This window comes from Papaver somniferum, chromosome 4 (genome assembly GCF_003573695.1).
Source record: "Papaver somniferum cultivar HN1 chromosome 4, ASM357369v1, whole genome shotgun sequence".
Lineage (NCBI taxonomy): Eukaryota > Viridiplantae > Streptophyta > Magnoliopsida > Ranunculales > Papaveraceae > Papaver > Papaver somniferum.
The window spans coordinates 30,027,796-30,050,922 of NC_039361.1; the positions used below are offsets into that span (position 1 = coordinate 30,027,796).

The following is a 23,127-nucleotide window of genomic DNA, read 5'->3' on the forward strand; positions in this document are numbered from 1 at the left end:
AAAAAGGTTTAAAGTGTCATCCTAAATAGCTCATAATTAACTCCAAAATATGAAGTCTCAAGAATGCAAGAAATCAAAGAGTATTATTATTATGTGTATATGCAAATAGTAGATACTAAATTCTCCCCCACACTTAAACTCCACATTTTCCTCAGTGTTCAAAACCGAAAATTCTGATTTCTGACATAACATCCCTGACAAACTCGAAAACTGTACAAATGGGTAGGGAACTAGGAAAAACATCCTAAACTAAAGTTGTTCGCCTACGTCTTTTCTATAAGGTTTAAAAAGGGAACAGTGTTTCGATAAACGGTCTGACTTTTATGGCCTCCGGTCTGACTGACATGCAATCTGAAAAAGTTCTGGAAAAATACCAAAACTCAAATGTCCAGACCAATCGCTCCAACTTAACAGACTCCAAATTAATATTTTATTTTTGGAAAAGAAATATATGTCTGTCCTCTTTAAAAGTTGGTGTCAACCACTCAAATCGGACTCTGTATGAAGTCTCGAGAGCTATTTTCGTAACAAGTGCACAGTCAGAATTTTCTGACGAGAATTCGTCAAAACTTTCATTATGGATAAAGGACTTTGTAAAATCTAAGATGGGAATGCAATATATGATATGAAAAACTAAGAAAATTAAAAATAAAAGAGATAGAGATACAAAACCGATGGGTTGCCTCCCACGCAGCGCTTGGTTTAACGTCGTCAGCCCGACGTTATTGTTATCTTCCGTACACCAACAATCTGAAAATTTGGTAATCCTTCCAAATAACAATCTTCAATTCAAATAACATCTTCACAAAACCATTAGCACAAAATATAAATATTAAAGCTATAACTTTATTGAAGTTACCCCACACTTAGTCCTTTCTAAACTTGGAAGTGGATAGAGAACATAGAATTCGGGAACTTCAAAAGGTTCCTCAGCTTGGTGAACCTGCACAATACTCGAATCAAACACATCAAGTGGTGGATACTTAGAAGCAAAATAGTCCGTTAAAACTTTGGAAGCACACAACTACAATCCTAAGTGAGGTATTTTCTTAAAAGTTGGGTTAACAACTCTCTTAGAATCCACTTTAATTGGATGGAAAGGATCAATAAATATAGAATTAAGCAAAGGATTAGACAAACCTTGTACGTGATCCTCATCTTTCTTCAATGAATTATTTACCTCAAGTATATCGTGGTCCTCTATTAAACTATTGTTATCTAGCTCAATTGGGTCTTCCACGATTGTAATCAAATTGGTTTCTTTCTCAATCTCAATCTCTTTAACAACCTCGTCATCGGAATTGGAATCCTCTTCTAAAACATCTAGTTCATTGATGCAACTCCTAATTTCTTTGTTTGAGTACGTTACACCATTTATAACAATAGATATGTCATACCCAATCTCCTCCTTTTGAATAGGCGAGTGATCTTTATTATGATCCGGAGTTGGAATAATTATATCATTGTTACAAGAACTTTCGAAAGGTTGCTCATCTTCATCGGAATCTTCGTCATCCATAGGAATTTCAGAATCGTTTTGGTTTTGAGGCCAAACTTCTTCCTCATAACTATTCTTATCGAGTTGAGCAATTTGACTCCTTGAAATTTCCCTAGCCTAGTTGCGCTCATCCATCTTTTGAATATGCAGGTCTATTTTATCAATATGTTGTTGCATCATATCAATCATACTAGAAAACTTGTTAGAAGCATCACTATTCTCCCATCCTTGTGATTGTTTACTTAAATGCCCGTCATAAGTTTGTTGACATGTATGAGAATATCTATAAGGTTCCGTGGGATATTGATCATAGCCAAAAGATTGGTTTCGATTATACCCATAAGATGTTTGGTAGTTGTCATATGAATGAGATTGAAAACCATATTGATTACCACTATAATATGATGATTGGTCTTGTGGTTCATACATGTTATTTCCGTAAGGAAACATGACGACTCACAAGAACAAAAGAGAAAATAAAAACAAAAATAAAAACAAGCCAAACAAATAACAAATCAATTAGCGACTGCTCCCCGGCAACGACGCCAAAATTTGATGTGTGTCGTTAATGCAACAAATTAATATATATATATATATATAATTAACTGGTAATATAGCGGTAGTAAGAGATTTGTATAGTAAAGAATCACTCATAAACCTTAGATATAGTAAAGACAAACGATGATGATAAAAATTCTCAATAGATTTGTATTATTAATAAAGCTTCATGCTTAGAACATTGAATTCATCCTTAATCAACAAAGGATTTAGCTACTCATATTACAAAGAATATGAAGAATGGTGGTTTCCCCCTAAAGGGGTAAACCCTAGGTTTTGATGTAGAACTTGTGGTATGAGATTCGATGATTGATGAGATTTTACATAACCTAATACCTTTTTATAGGTTTACATTGCTTGGTCTCCAAGTATTTAGTTAGGTTTAGGAACCCGACCCGAAAACACGAACTAACGAAACCAAACGTGCCCTTAGGTCTTCCAAGGAGTAAATACACGTTTCCCATTAGCTAAGTGCGCGAACCCAGTCCGCAAACTTCAATTTCCATCAGATATTTTTGGAAATAAGTCTGCGAACCCCGTTCGCAAACCCAGTTCGCGGACTGCACTATCTTCGGTTTTCAATGAAACTGTTTTGGCCACAACTTCTTCATCCGAACTCGGAATGACCTCATTCTTTTTAAATTATTTTTATATTTCAATTATATTCAAGATGATGATGAGAAATTCTTAATTTGAATGAGTTAAGATCGGTCTTTGGCCTGTGTTTTGATTATGAGCGTTTTGTTCCTTTTCGTCGCACTTCTTCTACTTGTCTTGGACTTGGGCACTTGAATACTTGGAATACTTCTCTTCCTAACTCTTTTAAGCACTTTGTAGCTCCTTTGTGGATGATTCACCTAATAAAGACAAATAAGAGAAAACAAGAGTAATAATACGAATATATGCAAGAATAATAGCTAAAACAAGTATGGAATGGATACTAAAATCATATGAATTATGCACTTATCAGAGATTATCTTGAGATACCAGAGGTATTGAGAAGAATAAACTCTGAACAATCTTTAAGGATTTCTGTCGTGCGTTACAGATGCACAGAACAAGTTTCCCAAAGTAGTTTCTCATAGGGAAAATCTCTAGGATCAAACAAACACAAACTTATTAGGTTTATCGTGTTTGCTGCTCTGATACCAATTGGAAAAGCGGGGGTCTCAAAACCACAACCAATATTTCGTTTAGGAAATCTGTATGGACTAACTTCAATATGAGTCCAAGATAATCAACTAGACAGTCAGACTCAATCAAGGAAAATATATCCAAGAGTTATATCTTTGTTTCTCAATGTAATCAGCAAATCAAACAGAAAGAAATCCGCGAGCCTGATTATCAAGAGAAACAACTTGAACGGTACCAAAGACCAACGTTCAAGTGTCAATCAATTTCAATCAACAACCAAAGATTGGATTTACCAATTGATTGAACTACGCACAACTTGTGATATTTCAATTATATAAACAAATATAATGCGGAAAAGAAATAACACATACACCAGACGTTTTTTTAACGAGAAAACCGCAAATGCAGAAAAACCCCGGGACCTAGTCCATATTTGAATACCACACTGTGTTAAGCCGCTACAGACTCTAGCCTACTACAGTTTAACTTCGGAATGGAATGTAGTTAACCCCTAACCAATCTCACACTGATTAAGGTACAGTCGTGTTCCTCACGTCTTTGAATCCCAGCAGGACTCTACGCACTTGATTCCCTTAATAGATTGTTTTAAAGGGAAAACATTAATACAATCTAAGAAATGAACCACTTGTAGCAATGAGATTCTTGAGGTTGTATATACAGACATTTGTTTCCCTTTTACTTCCGCTCTTTTTATAGGCGAAGAGTTATATTTCATAATATTTATCGATGATTTTACATGTTATAGTTATATATATATGTGTTACATGATAAATATCAAACAATAATGTTATTGCAGTATTTATCACTAAGGTTGGGAGGTAGTTACATAGAAAGGCTTCTTAAGAAAAGATCGGCATCTGCGCACAATACAAATGCCAGGGACGCCAAAACATAACGGTGTTTTTGAACCATGTAATCATACTCTACTTTACATGGTTAGAAATACGTAAGGTACCTCAACCTTACCCCTAATATTATAGGGTGAAGCCCTTAAAACTGTTATGTCTATCCTTAATTCGGTTCCCAGTAAGTCAGTTATAAAAACTCTTTATGAGTTATGGACCAAAGGGAAACCTACATTTTCGGGTTGAGCAGTTGAAGCTAAAACTATGTAACCCACATGAAAAGATATTGGATCAGAATAATAATATTTTCTTTATTGGATACACTTAAAGATACGAAGGGTATAAGTTTTATTGTCATGCTCATAGTACGAGATAATTTTTACCGTTAATGCTAGATTATTTTAACCGTTAATGCTAGATTTTTTGAAAATGATAAATCTAGAGGGAGTCGTATATCACGAAACATTATAATCGAAGAATCGCGAAGGCCAATAATTAAATTCTTATACCTTTATAAATAATTATTGTTTTTTAAGTGATCAACGTAGTAAACCAACTGCAGTGAATTGGACAACTTACGATTCAGTCCATTATACTCTGCAGATCCTAAAGTATTTCGATTTTTGGTTATACACTGATGCACATAGAGATGCAAATTATTTAGCTGACTCTTTAGCTAAATTTGCAAGAACTCATTCAGTTTGTTTCAATTGGGTTAATAATATGCATGATTGAATTACTACATTAATCCAACAGGATAAAAACAATGTGTAAAATTTTTATCTAAGAATCGAAATCTCCTTTCATATTAAAAAAAATAAATGAAACAGAACGAGTGCACATTTTAGTATTTCTCAACGAAGTTTTTTACCTCGGTATAAATTGCACGACCGAATGAATATCAGCTTCAGTGTCGGCAAGGCCGGTTAAACGATATCCTTTTCAAATTGAGAAAGCAGGAGTAATAGGAGTGTAGGCCTTTGGATTTAATTGGCAAAACTGCAGTAAATTTTTTGTAAAACTGAGATAATAATTAGATTAATTATATGTTGATGGGACATGTTTAAATATGGGTTTTCTTAACTTGTAGCCCTGTATATATATGTTAAGGAGACATTAATAACACACTTTTATCTTGGTTTTTTAACTTTTTTGCTCGATTATGAGATAACAATTAAAAACTAACAACTTAAATACTTAAATTAATATATCGAGAGAAACTTACGTAACTACCCTTCAAGTTTATTAAACAACTTAAATATTTGGGTCCCACTAGTTATAACTATCAACGAATTCAATAACAAAGTTGAATATTCTGTTCAAAGTAGATTTTTCAGTTCCAACAATTAATAGATTTCCACGGTTTGTATTGATCGTGTGGCTTGCCTTTTCTTTATTTCTCTTCTTAGATATCATGCCGTTTGAAATTCTCCATTCTCTTCACGATTTTTCTTCTTATTAGTCTATTAACCCCAAAGTCGTTAGGAAGTGACATCTACCACTCCGACTGTTCATGATTCATGAAGCATTCTTTTTTTTGTTTTTTCCCTAACCCTACAATCTTTGTAATTGTTAATGATGTGTTTTTTGATAAACATTTTTTTTTTCTGGTCAAATTTTTAGAAAAACATAAAAATACTAATTTGGCTACTGGTAAAAAATATTTCGTAGCTGCCTCATATCTAAGGTTGTTCATGGTCGGTTTTGGTTCGCTTTCCAGCCAAACCAAAACCGAAATCAGTACTATTGGTTTCTAAAAATCTAAACCAGACCAATCCATTAATCATTGGTTCGGTTTCTAAATGGTTTTAGTCGGTTTCGGTTTGTTCCATTGGGTTAATGGAAACCGACTGTATGTCAGTTTTCTGAAACTGATAGTTCAAATCTTTTTAAAAAAATAACAATTGAATTTTTTTAACCTACCTGTAGAATAAAATTAACACACAAGCGTAGTTCAAAATATAAACATTAAAGATTCATACATAAACTCTGAATTCTGCACGCTCCAAATTCATAACTTAGTTGAAGATTCTGGCGAATGCCGACTGGAGACGAAGAAAAGATGAAGAGAAAAAATGAACTCGTCTGGAGTAAGGGTAGAACTTAGGTTTACAAAGAGTGAGATGGGCGGGGTAGATTAAATCTATCTGATTTTAATCAACGACCTATACTTATCAGTTTTCTATTGGTTTTTGGTTCGGTTTTCAGGTCAAACCAAAACCGAACCAGTAATGTCGGTTTTCCATTTTTTTACCATAACCAATCCATTAGTAAATGGTTTGGTTCGGTTTCTTCCTAATAGGTTTGGTTCAGTCTGGTTTTGGCGGAAAACTGAAACCATGTTCAGCCCTATTCATATCACTTTAGCACGAGCGAAATTATAAGCCATAGAAATGAAACTATGGATTAGTATTAAATTATCTAGTGATAAGGGTATAATTGGAATTGATATTTTATGAGAAACATGTAAACCAAGTTTCAAGATAACAACTCCAATGTAATTTATCAAACTCCAAGAGAGAAAGTGAACTATCAATGACTACTTAACATTGTATATACTGTATAGGGCTACAAGTGAAGACCCTTAAATTATACACTGGTAAGTATGGCACCAACCCCAAATGAACATAGAAAATTACCACTACAGCTTAGATTTTACCGTTTTACTGCAGTAAAATCTAAGCAACAAAAGCTGATGGTTAAATCGGTCAATAAAACTAACTCAGAGTCAGACCGGATATTACTTTACGATAATACCCCGCTCAGTTTCCAAATTCTCGAAACCCTAAAATTATCTTGGTCATCTTCTAAGTTGTAACTAGACTGCTAGAGTTGTCAAAGTGATGAAGAAAAAGGCTTTGTTAGTCCCAGCATTCAGCAACTCAAACTCTAGTTTCTGAAGCTAATGAAGAACAACAATGGAGTCCTCCTTTTATTGGATGGAATCTGGTGGAGAAGGAATTACAATCATCGTATTTGTCCATAGAGAAAATCAAAAGTCTGATTGGAGGAAGAAGAAGAGTTCTGTAGCAAGATGGAGAGCCAGGAGAAGGAGAAAGGGTGAGGAGATTGAGGATTTTATAAAGTTGAAGATTTGAAGATGAAAAAGTGCAAGGAATTGGAGGTTCAACGAAGAGAATTGGAAGATTGTAGTAGAACTGATGAGGGGGGGTTTTGGGTTTGAAAGAGGAGAAAAAAAATGGAAATGGATCACATTTTGAAGTTTACAGCAAAATTTTACTTTCCAATTTGATGTATTGTCTGATTTAGGCAACTCAAAACTTCTGCAGTTCTGAATATAAAAACCCATTTTAAGTCGGTTTCCAAGTCATACACCGACTCAAACTTCAGGGGAATTCTGAATATAGAAACCACCAACAACTATAAATATACCACCCCAGACGCTTCAATTCCTTACAAACAATTCTACTGCTAGAAAAATCTTTTAGAGAAGTTGCAGAGCATATGAGAATGGCGAGAGACAAAACCCTTGTTCAGTATCGTGATGATGATGATGAATTTTCAGAAAAAGAAGAGTGTAACATTCACGGCAGACGCAGAGCAAGTAATGGTGGTCGTGGTCGTGGCGCTGGTAAGAGTAGGTGTGATTCGAGTAGGAAACGAAGGAGGTTAATATTTGTAGATGATGTTGCTGAAGAAGCTGATGATGATGAAGAAGCAGAAGATGAGGAAGATGATTATTATGTAGAAAGAAGAAAGAACAGGAAACAAAATTCTGCTGCTGCGCCATTCATAGACGACCAAGCAATTGTTGCTAGTAGTAGTGATGAAGAGGAGTCGACTGACGGAGAAGGAGAGGATCCCTTTATAGTTTCAAATGATGAACAAGAAGATGATGATGACAGGAGGATACGGCATAAATACAGGCCTCATCCTTCGCTTTCTGATGGCGAAGAAGATATTGAAGAGATTGAGAGAAGAATTCAACAACGGTATCAAAGCTATGATGAAGAATTTGATGAGGCAGATATCAATGATGTCGAGCAGCAATCTCGTTTGCCGTCAGTTAAGGATTCCAAGTTGTGGACAGTGAAATGTGTAATTGGTCGTGAACGAGAGGCAGCTTTTTTCCTTATGCAGAAATGTGCCATTGATCAACCTGGGATGCATATAAGGTCTGTCATCGCTCTTGATTATCTCCAGAACTACATCTACGTCGAAGCTGATAAGGAGGCACATGTCAGAGATGCTTGCAAAGGTCTCAAAATGTTAGATACCAGAAAAATAGTGCTTGTGCCGATTAAAGAGATGACCGATGTGGTTTCAGCAAAAGGCAAAGCCCTTGACATTGTGAAGGATATGTGGGTGCGAATGAAGATCGGGATGTATAAAGGGGATATTGCAAAAGTTGTTAGTGTGCCTGATATGCGACAAAGGGTTATGCTTAAGCTAATCCCAAGGGTTGATTTACAAGCTGTTGCTGACAAATTAGATGGTAGAAAAGTCTCAAAGAAGGCAATCATTCCGTCTCAACGTCTTGTGAATTCAGGTGAAGCAAGGAACCTTAACATACCAGTAGACTCTAGGAGGGAACGAAGCACTGGAATTTCTTTCGATGTGATTGATGGAAAGACATTTAAAGATGGTTTCCTATATAAAACAGTATCGAAGAAATCAATTGAATATCAAAATATTCAACCATCTTTCGATGAGCTTGAAAGATTTTGTGAGTCTGGTATGAACACTTCACTGGAAAACAGGAAAAAAGGCCATTTTATGAAGGGTGATGCTGTTATTGTTGTCAAAGGAGATCTCATAAATCTGATGGGATGGGTTGAGAAAGTGGAAGACGATAACCTCTATATCAAACCAAAACGGAAGGACCTGCATACAGCAATTGTGGTGAATGAAAATTATGTTTGCAAATACTTCAAGCTTGGGGATCATGTGAAGGTCGTCTCTGGTGCTCATGAAGGTGCAACCGGTAGATTTATTAAGGTTAACAGTAATGTGCTCATTTTAGTATCTGATGCGACTAGGGAGGATATCAGTGTTTTTGCTGACAACGTCGTGGATAGCTCTGAAGTAGCTTCTGGAGCTACTACCAGAATTGGAGATTACGAATTACATGACCTTGTCATGCTTGCTGACATGAGCTTTGGAATGATTATACGATTAGAGAGTGAATCACTTCATGTACTGAAGGGAGATCCAGATAAACCTATGGTTGCAGTAGTGAAGTTGAGGGAAATCAAATATAAGATAGATGATAGGAGGAATACCTCCAAAGATAGTTTCAAAAATGACGTGTCTGTGAAAGATGTTGTGAAGATTCTCATGGGTCCTTGCCAAGGGAAACAAGGTACTGTCGAACATATACGTGGAGGTATATTGTTCATAAATGACCGCCATCACATGGAGCATTCTGGTTTTATTTGTGTGCAAGCAGAGTCTTGCATAGTAATGGGAGGCTCAAATGCCAAGGTTTCCCTGCCCTCAAGATGTGCAACTTCAAGACAGACATCTTATATCCCCCCTTCACCAAGAAGATATTCTACAAGACCTCCATTAGACTCTGGGGTGAGACATAGCGGAGCTGTTGCTGGGCGAGGAGGGCGTGATAATTTTGTTGGTAGCATTGTGAAAATCCGTCTTGGAAACTACAAGGGATGCAGTGGTCGTGTTGTGAGCCGCAATGGTCAATTAGTTCGGGTTGAATTGGAGTCTCAGATGAAAACGGTTACAGTTAAACGTGAGGAGATATCTGTAGACGCGGATGTTTTCACTTCATCCAGTGAAGCACCTCAACAGGGTATTGGAAGTCAGACACCCATGCATCGAGCACAAACTCCACTACACCCATATATGACTCCTATGAGAGATCAAGGAGGAGAAACACCAGTACATAGTGGTATGCGGACGCCTATGCGCCATCAAGCTTGGAATCCTTGTGCTATCTCAACTTATTAGATTTGTCCAGTAGTATTCAGTAAAATTATTTAGTTTTGACATTGTGTTGTAATCTAATACTGTGATCTGTAACCTTGCAAACATTGAAATACAATTTCAATTAGTCTGTTGCAGAATCTTCAAAACTGGCAATTCAATTCCTGCTAATCTGTTTACTTGTTTTTCTGTCCATACTAGTTGTGTCTATTAGATTTGGTTGGTTCCTAATTTTTTAATAAGCAACCTTTCAGCGGCGTCGCTAAGATATCCAATGCAAAGGCTTGTGTTTTTTTCACTTACCCTTTGTGAATTACAGTCATGAACAACATCCCAACACTCAAACCTTAAAAAGAGTGAGAGTGCCTGGGTCTTTTTGCAGTCGTTGGGTTCTGTTTAGTCTGAAATCTGTTTTTTTTTCCTTCTTAATATGCAAGAATGGCAAAATTATGTCAGGCTTTTTTTTTAAACGAGAAGTGATGTATTAAAAGAAAGATTAATGTAGTACATAAGTTTTGTCTCGAGTAGGCTGAGATCTAACTTAAGCAGGAGAGTAATTAGACCAAGCTACTGACAATGCATTCTCTCTAGCTAGAGAGAATGTCTGCAACCTTATTGCCTTCTTTGGGAATGTAAGAACATTTCCAAAAGCGGAATTTACTAAGAAAACTTTGAATATCTTGTTGGTGTCTGGCAACAACAGAAGAAACGTCAGATGTATCAAACAATAAATATAAAGAACCGTATCAAAAAACTCTACCACGAACAAATTGATGAGGGTAGAATCACAGGTTCAACAAGCTGGGTCCTTAACACATTAGTTCGCGGGTATACTCTAAAGTAATGCTAAACCCCAACGTGCGAAGATGTGTCCAGGATAAGACTGCCCGATATAACTTGTATTAGCACAATACAAGTTACCCACTCTTAAACTCAGCAACGGGGATGGAAGTAAAACACCGCACGAAAATAAAAGCAAGAAGATGATGAAAAGTAGATTTATTGATGGTCGCTGCTTGTGTGTTTTGAAAAGAGATTTTCGAGTTGTAATTATAGGAAAATTAACTATAATTTTCAACTCAGCAACGGGGATGGAAGTAAAACGCCGCACGAAAATAAAAGCAAGAAGATGATGAAATGTAGACCTAGAGATGGTCGCTGCTTGTGTGTTTTGAAAAGAGATTTTCGAGTTGTATTTATAGAAAAATTAACTTGCAAATCAAGTTAGGTTTAGGTTTTTTTTATAAAACGAGTTTTGTTTCTTGTAAAACAATTAAACACAAAACGAGTTTTTTTCTTAAATAAATTATTTATCAAGTTAAAAACTTGCAAAAAATAATTTCAAGTAGACACGGACTTGGTGCTTGGTACACGCGCATGGGCATGAGTCGAAACATGTATTTTGCACAATACAAGTTACCCACTCTTAAACTCAGCAACGGGGATGGAAGTAAAACGCCGCACGAAAATAAAAGCAAGAAGATGATGAAAAGTAGACCTAGAGATGGTCGTTGCTTGTGTGTTTTGAAAAGAGATTTTCGAGTTGTATTTATAGGAAAATTAACTTGCAAATCAAGTTAGCTTTAGGTTTTTTCTTATAAAACGAGTTTTTTTTCTTGTAAAACAATTAAACACAAAACGAGTTTTTTTCTTAAATAAATTATTTATCAAGTTAAAAACTTGCAAAAAATAATTTCAAGTAGAGACGGACTTGGTGCTTGGTACACGCGCATGGGCATGGGTCGAAACATGTATATTTTGCACAATACAAGTTACTCACTCTTAAACTCAGCAACGGGGATGGAAGTAAAACGCCGCACGAAAATAAACGCAAGAAGATGATGAAAAGTAGACCTAGAGATGGTCGCTGCTTGTGTGTTTTGAAAAGAGATTTTCGAGTTGTATTTATAGAAAAATTAACTTGGAAATCAAGTTAGGTTTAGGTTTTTTCTTATAAAACGAGTTTTGTTTCTTGTAAAACAATTAAACACAAAACGAGTTTTTTTCTTAAATAAATTATTTATCAAGTTAAAAACTTGCAAAAAATAATTTCAAGTAGACACGGACTTGGTGCTTGGTACACGCGCATGGGCATGGGTCGAAACATGTATTTTGCACAATACAAGTTACCCACTCTTAAACTCAGCAACGTAGATGGAAGTAAAACGTCGTACGAAAATAAAAGCAAGAAGATGATGAAAAGTAGACTTAGAGATGGTCGCTGCTTGTGTGTTTTGAAAAGATATTTTCGATTTGTATTTATAGGAAAATTAACTTGCAAATCAAGTTAGGTTTAAGTTTTTTCTTATAAAACGAGTTTTGTTTCTTGTAAAACAATTAAACACAAAACGAGTTTTTTTCTTAAATAAATTATTTATCAAGTTAAAAACTTACAAAAAAATAATTTCAAGTAGACACGGACTTGGTGCTTGGTACACGCGCATGGGCATGGGTCGGAACATGTATTTTGCACAATACAAGTTACCCACTCTTAAACTCAGCAACGGGGGTGGAAGTAAAACGCCGCACGAAAATAAAAGCAAGCAGATGATGAAAAGTAGACCTAGAGATGGTCGCTGCTTGTGTGTTTTGAAAAGAGATTTTTGAATTATATTTATAGGAAAATTAACTTGCAAATCAAGTTAGGTTTAGGTTTTTTCTTATAAAACGAGTTTTGTTTCTTGTAAAACAATTAAACACAAAATGAGTTTTTTTTCTTAAATAAAATATTTATAAAGTTAATAACTTGCAAAAAATAATTTCAAGTAGACACGGACTTGGTGCTTGGTACACGCGCATGGGCATGGGTCGAAACATGTATTTTGCACAATACAAGTTATCCACTCTTAAACTCATCAACGGGGGTGGAAGTAAAACGCCGCACGAAAATAAAAGCAAGAAGATGATGAAAAGTAGACCTAGAGATGGTCTCTGCTTGTGTGTTTTGAAAAGAGATTTTCGAGTTGTATTTATAGGAAAATTAACTTGCAAATCAAGTAAGGTTTAGGTTTTTTCTTATAAAACGAGTTTTGTTTCTTGTAAAACAACTAAACACAAAACGAGTTTTTTTCTTAAATAAATTATTTATCAAGTTAAAAACTTGATAAAAATACTTTCAACTAGACACGGAAATGGAGCTTGGTACACGCACATGGGCATGGATCGAAACATGGATTTTGCACAATACAAGTTACCCACTCTTAAACTCAGCAACGGGGGTGGAAGTAAAACGCCGCACGAAAATAAACGCAAGAAGATGATGAAAAGTAGACCTAGAGATGGTCGCTGCTTGTGTGTTTCGAAAAGAGATTTTCGAGTTGTATTTATGGAAAAATTAACTTGCAAATCAAGTTAGGTTTAGGTTTTTTCTTATAAAACGAATTTAATTTCTTGTAAAACAATTAAACACAAAACGAGTTTTTTTCTTAAATAAATTATTTATCAAGTTAAAAACTTGCAGAAAATAATTTCAATTAGACACGGACTTGGTGCTTGGTACACGCGCATGGGCATGAGTCGAAACATGTATTTTGCACAATACAAGTTACCCACTCTTAAACTCAGCAACGGGGATGGAAGTAAAACGCCGCACGAAAATAAAAGCAAGAAGATGATGAAAAGTAGACTTAGAGATGGTCGCTGCTTGTGTGTTTTGAAAAGAGATTTTCGAGTTGTATTTATAGGAAAATTAACTTGCAAATCAAGTTAGGTTTAGGTTTTTTCTTATAAAACGAGTTTTGTTTCTTGTAAAACAATTAAACACAAAAAGAGTTTTTTTCTTAAATAAATTATTTATCAAGTTAAAAACTTGCAAAAAATAATTTCAAGTAGACACGGACTTGGTGCTTGGGACACGCGCATGGGCATGGGTCGAAACATATATTTTGCACAATACAAGTTACCCACTCTTAAACTCAGCAACGGGGATGGAAGTAAAACGCCGCACGAAAATAAAAGTAAGAAGATGATGAAAAGTAGACCTAGAGATGGTCGCTGTTTGTGTGTTTTGAAAAGAGATTTTCGAGTTGTATTTATAGGAAAATTAACTTGCAAATCAAGTTAGGTTTAGGTTTTTTCTTATAAAACGAGTTTTGTTTCTTGTAAAACAATTAAACACAAAACGAGTTTTTTTCTTAAATAAATTATTTATCAAGTTAAAAACTTGCAAAAAATAATTTCAAGTAAACACGGACTTGGTGTTTGGTACACGCGCATGGGCATGGGTCGAAACATGTATTTTGCACAATACAAGTTACTCACTCTTAAACTCATCAACGGGGGTGGAAGTAAAACGCCGCACGAAAATAAAAGCAAGAAGATGATGAAAAGTAGACCTAGAGATGGTCGCTGCTTGTGTGTTTTGAAAAGATATTTTCGAGTTGTATTTATAGGAAAATTAACTTTCAAATCAAGTTAGGTTTAGGTTTTTTCTTATAAAATGAGTTTTGTTTCTTGTAAAACAATTAAACACAAAACGAGTTTTTTTCTTAAATAAATTATTTATCAAGTTAATAACTTGCAAAAAATACTTTCAACTAGACACGGACTTGGAGCTTGGTACACGCGCATGGGCATGGGTCGAAACATGTATTTTGCACAATACAAGTTACCCACTCTTAAACTCAGCAACGAGGATGGAAGTAAAATGCCGCACGAAAATAAAAGCAAGAAGTAGACCTAGAGATGATCGCTGCTTGTGTGTTTTGAAAAGAGATTTTCGAGTTGTATTTATAGGAAAATGAACTTGCAAATCAAGTTAGGTTTAGGTTTTTTCTTATAAAACGAGTTTTGTTTCTTGTAAAACAATTAAACACAAAACGAATTTTTTTCTTAAATAAATTATTTATCAAGTTAAAAACTTGCAAAAAATAATTTCAAGTAGACACGGACTTGGTGCTTGGTACACGTGCATGGGCATGGGTCGAAACATGTATTTTGCTCCCCACCCGCTCCACCCACATTGATTTACAACATATCCATGAGAACATGGTAATATAGTGGAGCACCTCTTTAGTTTTCCACAATGTGGGACTAAAGGTTCCATTTCATTCACTTAAGAATGAGTGAGTATCCTTAGACCCTTAGGTCATGAGATCAAACCACACCAAGACCAAAAAATCATTTATTAAATAACTCATTTTCTCCAACATATCTTTAACTAAATTATGTAATTGCCAGTCAATAGAAGCGTTGTTATTGACAGCTTCCACCACTATCTTAGCATCAAGCTCAAAACGCACTTTGTCCAGCTTTATCCTATCTGCCAAATTCACTGCCTCCCACAAAGCCATGCACTCCGCTTGAGCTGCACTTCTTATTCCCGTCAAGTAGATGCATTCTGCTGCTTGTTGTTCACCTGTAAAATTTCGAACCGTTAGTCCAATTCCTCCAGTATTGTTTATATGTAAATAAGATCCATCAACGTTAATAGAAACAACATCAACAGATGGGGGTATCTAGTGTATGTTGGTACGACAAACTCTAGCAGATGTAACATGTTGTACATGATATTGATCTAAGTGATCACTGATGAAACTGCGAGATCTAAGAATGGTTTTTTCTGGATTGGGGTTAACGTTCTGAAAAGCTTTATCACATCTATCAGTCCATAGACACCACACAATGATTGCTCTTCTGCAGATTTCTTGTTTTGTTATTCTCTTGGTTTGAAAATCTTCAAACCATCTTTGAGTACAATTTGTAAAGGGAATAGAACCATCTGAAGACCAACCAGTGATGGAGAACCACACAGCTCGAGCTAGATTACATTCCATCAAAACATATGATGGAGTTTCCTGCACTAATTCACAGAAGGGGCAAACAGGATTGATACCAGGAATTTTAGAATGGAGAACGTCTCTTGTAGGGAGAAGAGAGGAGACATCCTTCCATAAGAACTGCCGAATCCTAGGAAGTAAAGGCAGTTTCCACAGTATCATTTAGATTTTGATCATTCTTGGCTCAATCGATTCTGAGTTATTATGTTCTTCATGGAGTTTACGGTAAGCAGATTTTACAGAGAATCTGCCATTCTTTTTCAGCAACCAGATTAATCTGTCCTCGCAGTTGATGTGAATCTGTGTATTCCATATGAGATTTACAGTGTTGAGATCAAAGAGTTCATGCAGAAGGTCCAGGTTCCATGAGTTTTTACTCTGGTTAAAAAGTTCACAAACATACTTAAAATTCAAGTGAGTTGTTGATCCCTGTCTTGGTACTGGAGGATGAGGAAGAACTTGTATCCACCTGTGTTGCCAGATTAGAATCATTTTTCCGTCTCCAAGGCACCAACAGCTGTTTGCTTGTACAAAATATAATTCAGAACTTAAGCTTCTCCATGACCATGTTGTGTTAGTCTTATTTTTTAGGTTGAAAAGATCTCCATCTTGAAAATATTTCTCCTGCAGGGATTTTGCCATCATAGACTCCGTGTCAGAACTGAGTCTCCAATAAGATTTCGCAAGCAAGGCCCTATTAAAAGTGTGCATATCTCGAAAGCCTAATCCCCCTTCTTCTTTAGGTTTTTGAACTCTTCTCCAAGTGATGATGTGATTTCCTTTACACGTTTTCTTATTTCTCCAGAATTTTTGCTGACTTGAGCTCATCTTTTTAATGGTAACATCTGGAAGTCTGAAGCTTGTCATATGGTGAATTAGGATTGCATTAGAAACATTCCTGATCATTACTGATCTTGCTGCTTCTGACATATTGCTTCCATTCCAGTTTGCAAATCTATTGTCCATTTTATCACAAAGGATAGAAAATGGAATGCATTTTTCCTTCCCACAAAGAAAGGAAGCCCAAGATACTTCTCATCTGAAATATTCAAATATCTAACCTGCAGTTCACCACTGATAGTTTGGCAAGCTTCAGGTGACAGATTAGAACTGAAGTACATAGCAGACTTATGAAAATTAATTAATTTCCCAGAGTATAGAGAGAACTGTTGGATCACATTCAGCAGATTTTTCACTTGCACGTCATTAGCTTTGCAAAATAAGAGATAATCATCCGCAAAAAGCAGATGATTGATTTTAGCTGCTGAACGAGAAATCTTCATACCCGTGAGTTGCCCAGTAGATTAACAGTAAGCAAGATATCTCGAGAATGACTCCATGGCAAGAATGAAGAGATAGGGTGATAATTGATCACCATGTCTGATGCCTCGAGTTGGTTTAAAAGATTGTGTTGGAGCACCATTCAACATAACTTCAATATGAGTTGTAGTAATGCATTGAGCGATTAACTGTCGAAATTTGTCCGAGAAACCAAATTTCTTGAGGATGACTAAAAGAAAGCTCCACTCTAGTCTGTCGAAGGCTTTAGACATGTCCATTTTGAGAGCTAGGTGACCGCTGATTCCCTCTTGCTTCTTCATGGCTTGCATAATTTCCTGCACCAGGCAAATATTCTCTGAGATTAGTCTACCAGGTACATAAGCTGACTGCAATGGTGAGATGATTTTGGCGATGTGCTTTTTCATTCTCAAAGCAATGATCTTTGAGATAATTTTATATACTGTATTGCACAATGGTATAGGACGAAAATCCTCCGGCTTGTTTGCTATTTGGACCTTGGGAATCAAAGATACTCTGGTATTGTTGATTTGCTGAAGAAAGAATTCCGAGTGAAAAAAAAAATATTCTATCATCTTACACACATCCTCTTTTACCAACTGCCATTGGGATTGGTAAAACTCAGGAGGGAAACCGTCTGGACCAGGTGAAGTCCATGGCTCCATCGTCATGAGTGCTTGATAGGTTTCTTGTTCTGAAGAAATAACTTCAATTTCTTCATTGTCTTGCTCAGAGATGCATTGAGGTATGTGTCTGAGAAAATTCTCACTGCTAGAAGGATTGGAAGTAGTCATAATACCTTGGAAATGTCGCTGAAGTAGTTGAGATATTGAATTCCTATCATTACACCATGTACCTTCAGATGCCAAGAGAGCATCAATTTTATTTCGGCATCTTCTACGGTTCATTCTAATATGGAAGTACCTCGAGTTCATGTCCATGTCATTATAAAAGTGATCACGAGATTTCTGCCTGTTGGAACTAGCTTGAACTTCATTCAAATGTCTGATCTTGCTTTCTATATTAATAACAGCTTCTGTATTAGAACCATTATTGTCATCAGATTGCAGAGAGTTTAGTTCTGACTGAAGTTGTGTGATATGCTTGTTGAAATCCCCAAAAGTGCTTTTACTCCATAAGGACAGTAAGTGTCTAATATTTGACAGCTTATTTGTAAGGACAAAAGCATTGTGTTTCCTGTTAAGTCAATCTTATGGTTCAGGTGTGTATCGAAAGCATGGTGCAAGTTAATGAAAGACCCTAATATTGTGAATAATAAAAAGATTCACTATGATGATGCTCTCAGGTTGATGGAACCAGGTTTTATTATCATGATAGTAAGGATACTTGCACTTCAGCTTATGATCCATCATGTCTACATTGAATACAAATTCCGGGAACCTGTAATGGCTTCTTTTTGTGGAATCGCTGGTGGTGAGAATTGTGTTGTACCAATTGAGTTAACGAATGAATCTACTTACTCTAAATAAACAATTGGTAATAGATTTGTCAGATGATATTCACAAAAGCTTTATGACAATTTTGCTAGAGCCCGAAAAACTTTATGTCTGCTATTAAGGGTAAAATGAGTTAGCGAGTAAAGAATCTGAAGTGCTTAATTTGAGTTCTGAGCATGAAAAAATGTTCTTGTTGTTGGAACCGATTTTTTTTTTGAAGGGGGAAAAACTGAAAAAAAAAAAAAAAAAAACTGAAAGACCAACTCAGACAGAAGAACACTCACTCGCAATGAGCTGAGCGATACAAGAAGGAGGGATAGTAAACGACTCATTTGAGGAGTGGGATGTAACAGCTAGAGCTGCAACATTGTGTGCCACATTATTGGCAGTCTTCTTAACATACCTGAAGTCTACTGATCTGAACAGACTTAGCTCATCTCTGATTCTGTCTATAGTACTTTGAATGCGCCAGTTTGGTTTATAGTGAGCATATTTGAGAGCATTTATAACTGTGATTGAATCCCCTCCCAGAATAATGTCTCTGAACCCCTTTCTTCTTGCCAAAACCACTGCTAGCAATGCTCCTTTCCCCTCAGCTTCAACTGCCTTTCAGTAGTTTAGACTCTGATTTTTGCATCCTTGAAAACTTGACTTGGAATCCCTAGCAACTGCTCCACAAGCAAAACCTCTAGGTCCCGCTGCTCCATCAAAGTTAATTTTGATTTTCTCTACTTCAGGTGGTTCCCAGTTGTTCTTTTGGGACTCCATAATATCAGTCTCAGACAGCATATTGTCCATATCTTTAGCTGTGGTTTCCATGTTAGCCCAATACAACACCTCTTTAAGAACAAATTGTATGTCCAACTTGGCCCTGTTGAATATCACAGCATTTCTAGCTTTCCAAACAGCCCACCAGACACAAGCCCCCATCTTCAGTTTAGTGTAATCTCCACCTTCAGCCAACCATTGTGTCACATGATTTTGTATAGTCATACTAGGTTTTTCTCCTACTCTGAGGCTGAGTGGTGATGCAAATAAAATTTCTTGGGTTGTTGGGCATTGCAAAAACAGATGCTCACTGTTTTCAACCTCTCTATCACATAATCTGCATTCATCACTAATCTCATGTATGTGCTTTCTTATGTTGTGCGCTACTGGAAGCCCATTTTTGAGTAATCTCCATATAAATATTTGAATTTTGGGTGGGATGTTTTTTACCTCCCAAAATTTCTTCCATGGAAACTCATCATTGGTTGAGGTTGATGGAGTGTTGTGATTCAGATACTTGATAAAGGATTTTGCAGAGAAGTCTCCTTTTGGATGTGGAGTCCATAGCAGCTTGTCATTAGTGTTGGTGTCAGTCCCTTCAGGTATATAAATCTCCATTATCTTAGCAACTTCAGTTTGGGTGAATAGCTGTTGTAGCTTGTTTTCATCCCATCTGTGTTCTTCTTGAATAATAAGATCTTGCACTTTCTTTACAGTGTATGCTTCCTGTGGTCTCCCTTCAGGTCTCTTGGTTGGCAATCCTGGTATCCAAGGATCCTTCCAAACATCAATTTTCTTTCCATTCCTTACTGTCCAGCAACACCCTTCTTTCATCTCCTCTCTTACAATTAACATAGCTCTCCAAGTGGCTGGGCAACAATTAGGTTTCTTCACCTCCCAAAAATTCCCCTATTTTACATACTTAGCCTTCATTATCTTGCCCCATAAACAGTCTTCATCTTCCAGTATCTTCCACACCAATTTAGCAATCATGGCTTTGTTCAGCTTATGCAAGGATCGAATCCCCAGTCCTCCCTTCTCCTTTTCAAGCTCAAACTGATCCCAGTTAATGAAATGCATTTTGTTTATCCCACTTTCATGCCCCCACCAAAAGTTTCTAATAATTCTGGTCAGCTGAGTAATAGTTCTTTTTGGAAGTAGAGAGGTTGCCATATAAAAAGGAGGGATTAAGCCTAGCTCAGTCTTGATCAACATTGTTCTACCTGCATGAGACAGGAATATCCTATTCCACCCAGCTGTTTTAGCAGTAAATTTATCTTCTAGAAACCCATGTGAAGAAGTAAGATGTGCAGCTTTAAGTAATTGATGGCCCAAGTATTTATCAGTACCCTCCATTTGTTTCACTCCTAGCATATTTGCAACCTCCAATCTTCGATTACTTTTCACTCCTTTGCTGAAGTATACTGCTGACTTCTGCATGTTAACTTGCTGCCTTGACCAAGCAGCGTAGATAGATAGAATCTGAAGTAGTGTGTTGATGGTTTTGTTGTCGAGAGTACCAAACATGAGTAAATCGTCTGCAAACATTAAATGGGATACCATGGGGGCATTTCTGCAAGCTCTGTAACCATTATATAAAGCATTCTCCTCCATTTTCATCATCAACCAAGACAACCCTTGAGAGAAGAGAATGAAAAAGTATGGTGACAATGGACACCCTTGTCGAAGTCCGCTTTCACTTACAAAGAAACCCTCCTCCTGCCCATTAATTACTACAGAGAAGCTAGCAGTACTTATGCATTGCATAATCAGTGCATGAGTGTGGCCAACAATACCAAAAATGTTGAGACAGTGACTTAAGAACCTCCAACTAATCCTATCATACGCCTTACTTATATCTATTTTTAAAGCAAAGGCTCCAAGGATGGATTTTGAGTTTGACATGGAGTGGAAAATCTCTTTTGCTGGCACTATGTTATCTATGATTAGCCTACCAGGAATGAAAGCTGATTGGGCTTTATCTACTAAACTGTCTAGGTGCCCTCTAATTCTCTGAGCTAGAATCTTAGTAATAACTTTATACATAATGTTGGTGAGAGCTAATGATCTATAATCAGATGGAAGAGTTGGGTGTTTCACCTTTGGTATCAACACCATGTTTGTGTGATTTAGTCCTTGAGGTAATGTCGCCGAGGTGAAACAATGTTGAATTGTGCTTGTGACTTCATCACCAACAATCTCCCAGCATCTTTTGTAGAATAGCGCAGGCATGCCATCAGGTCCCCGGGATTTGAGGCTTTTCATTCTCTTCATAATATTCCAGACTTCCTCCTTTGAAGGGGTTCTTGATATTTGATCATTACTCATGCTATCCATCTGAGTCTCGGCTTGAATTTGAATCTGGTATTTGTCTTCCTCTGGGTCCTTCTTGAAAAGATTTGAGAAATGGTTTACCAAGTCGTGCACCACATCATTGGCTTCAGTCACCCATATTCCGCTTGGAAGTTGTAAGGCAGCAATCTGGTTCTTCTTCTTTCTTTGTATCACAGACATATGGAATACTCTAGTATTTTTATCCACATTTGGTATCCATTTGACTTTACTTCTATGTTCATAGTATCTTTGTTGCATGATGTTATAATGTTCAATCTTCTCCCTGAGCTCTTTCTCTTCCAGTCTAGTATCTCTTAGATGTGCCTCCATTTGTACCTGGAGTAATTTAGTTTTACATTCTTCCACAACTCTGAATATATTGCCAAAAATTTTCTTACTCCATTCATTTAGCTCCTTACCAACCACCCTTAGTTTTCCAATAGTATTCTGTTGGCTCTCAACCCAGCTCTTATGAACCACATCTTGAAATCCTGGATGTTCTGTCCAGTAAGCTTCAAATTTGGTTGTGTGTCTTCTTCTCCTTTTGTTGGTTCTACTTGTATTTACCAGAATGGGAGCATGGTCGCTGCTTATCCTTGGAAGATGAAGTACACCATTGTCAGGGAACTTGAAGAACCAATCAGCAGTACACATAGCCCTGTCCAGCCTCTCAAAGATGGGTTTATCCACCACATCGCCATTTGACCATGTAAAGGCAGGGCCAATGAATCCCATATCAATCAAACCCCTCTCTTGGATAAACTTGATGAACTCAGTATTGGTGTTGCTCAGTTTCTGACTGCCTCAATTTTTCTCACTAATCGATGTAATAACATTAAGATCTCCCATCAAGCACCATGGGTTGGAGATTTGAGCAGCATAAAGAGATAATCCTCTCCAGAATTTGTTTCTCAAATGGTTTTGAGGGGGACCATAGACACAGATCAAGTCCCAAGCATTTCCATCTACTTCCTTTATTCGACTATGTATTATGTTCTTGTCAGCTCTGATAATTTCTAGGTCTATACTATTATTCCAAAGTAGATCACTCCCACCACTTCTACCAATTGCAGGGATGTCTATATAATTATCAAATCCCAGAGAATTGAATAAATTTACAGCATTTAACTCACATATCCATGTTTCCGTTAAGAATGCAATTTTGGGTTTGCAAGCCCTGAGAAACGCCTTCAGATTGCGGACTGTCGAGATGTTTCTCAATCCTCGACAGCTCCAGGAGATAATTAACATCTTTCTTGTGGCTGATTTTGGGAAGCCACCACACCCTTCTGATTATTGTAATTGTTGATGATCTTCTTTGCTGGGGTATCAATCTCCATTGGACTCGCCATTCTTTTCGTTCCACTCGTACATATTTCATTGTCACTTTCTTTTTTGTTGTTGCTTGGTACTCTAGCTACTCTTTTCCATCCCGATTTTTTCTTTTTTGGGTTACTCTCTGCTAGGGAGGTGGAGGAAGACGATACAGTTTCTTCTGTATTTTGAACTTGTGAATTAGGGATTTGATG

General features: G+C 36.6%; 2 protein-coding genes across 2 annotated transcripts; one reads left to right on the plus strand and one right to left on the minus strand.

Moving 5' to 3' along the window:
- The first annotated feature begins 6,878 nt into the window (after positions 1-6,878).
- Positions 6,879-10,108, plus strand: LOC113275047 (putative transcription elongation factor SPT5 homolog 1). The gene has a single exon (XM_026524479.1). The coding sequence runs from the start codon at positions 7,522-7,524 to the stop codon at positions 9,985-9,987; it is 2,466 nt and encodes an 821-aa protein (XP_026380264.1). The 5' UTR covers positions 6,879-7,521; the 3' UTR covers positions 9,988-10,108.
- A 5,794-nt stretch (positions 10,109-15,902) lies between these two features.
- On the minus strand, positions 15,903-16,706 carry LOC113272265 (uncharacterized mitochondrial protein AtMg00310-like). Its single transcript, XM_026522130.1, has one exon. It carries the CDS (start codon positions 16,704-16,706, stop codon positions 15,903-15,905), a length of 804 nt encoding a protein of 267 aa, XP_026377915.1.
- Positions 16,707-23,127: the final 6,421 nt, after the last annotated feature.

Excerpts from the sequence above, each read along its gene's own strand:
- LOC113275047 (XM_026524479.1), top strand. The coding sequence starts at position 7,522 with ATGAGAATGGCGAGAGACAAAACCCTTGTTCAGTATCGTGATGATGAT.
- LOC113272265 (XM_026522130.1), bottom strand. The coding sequence starts at position 16,706 with ATGGACAATAGATTTGCAAACTGGAATGGAAGCAATATGTCAGAAGCA.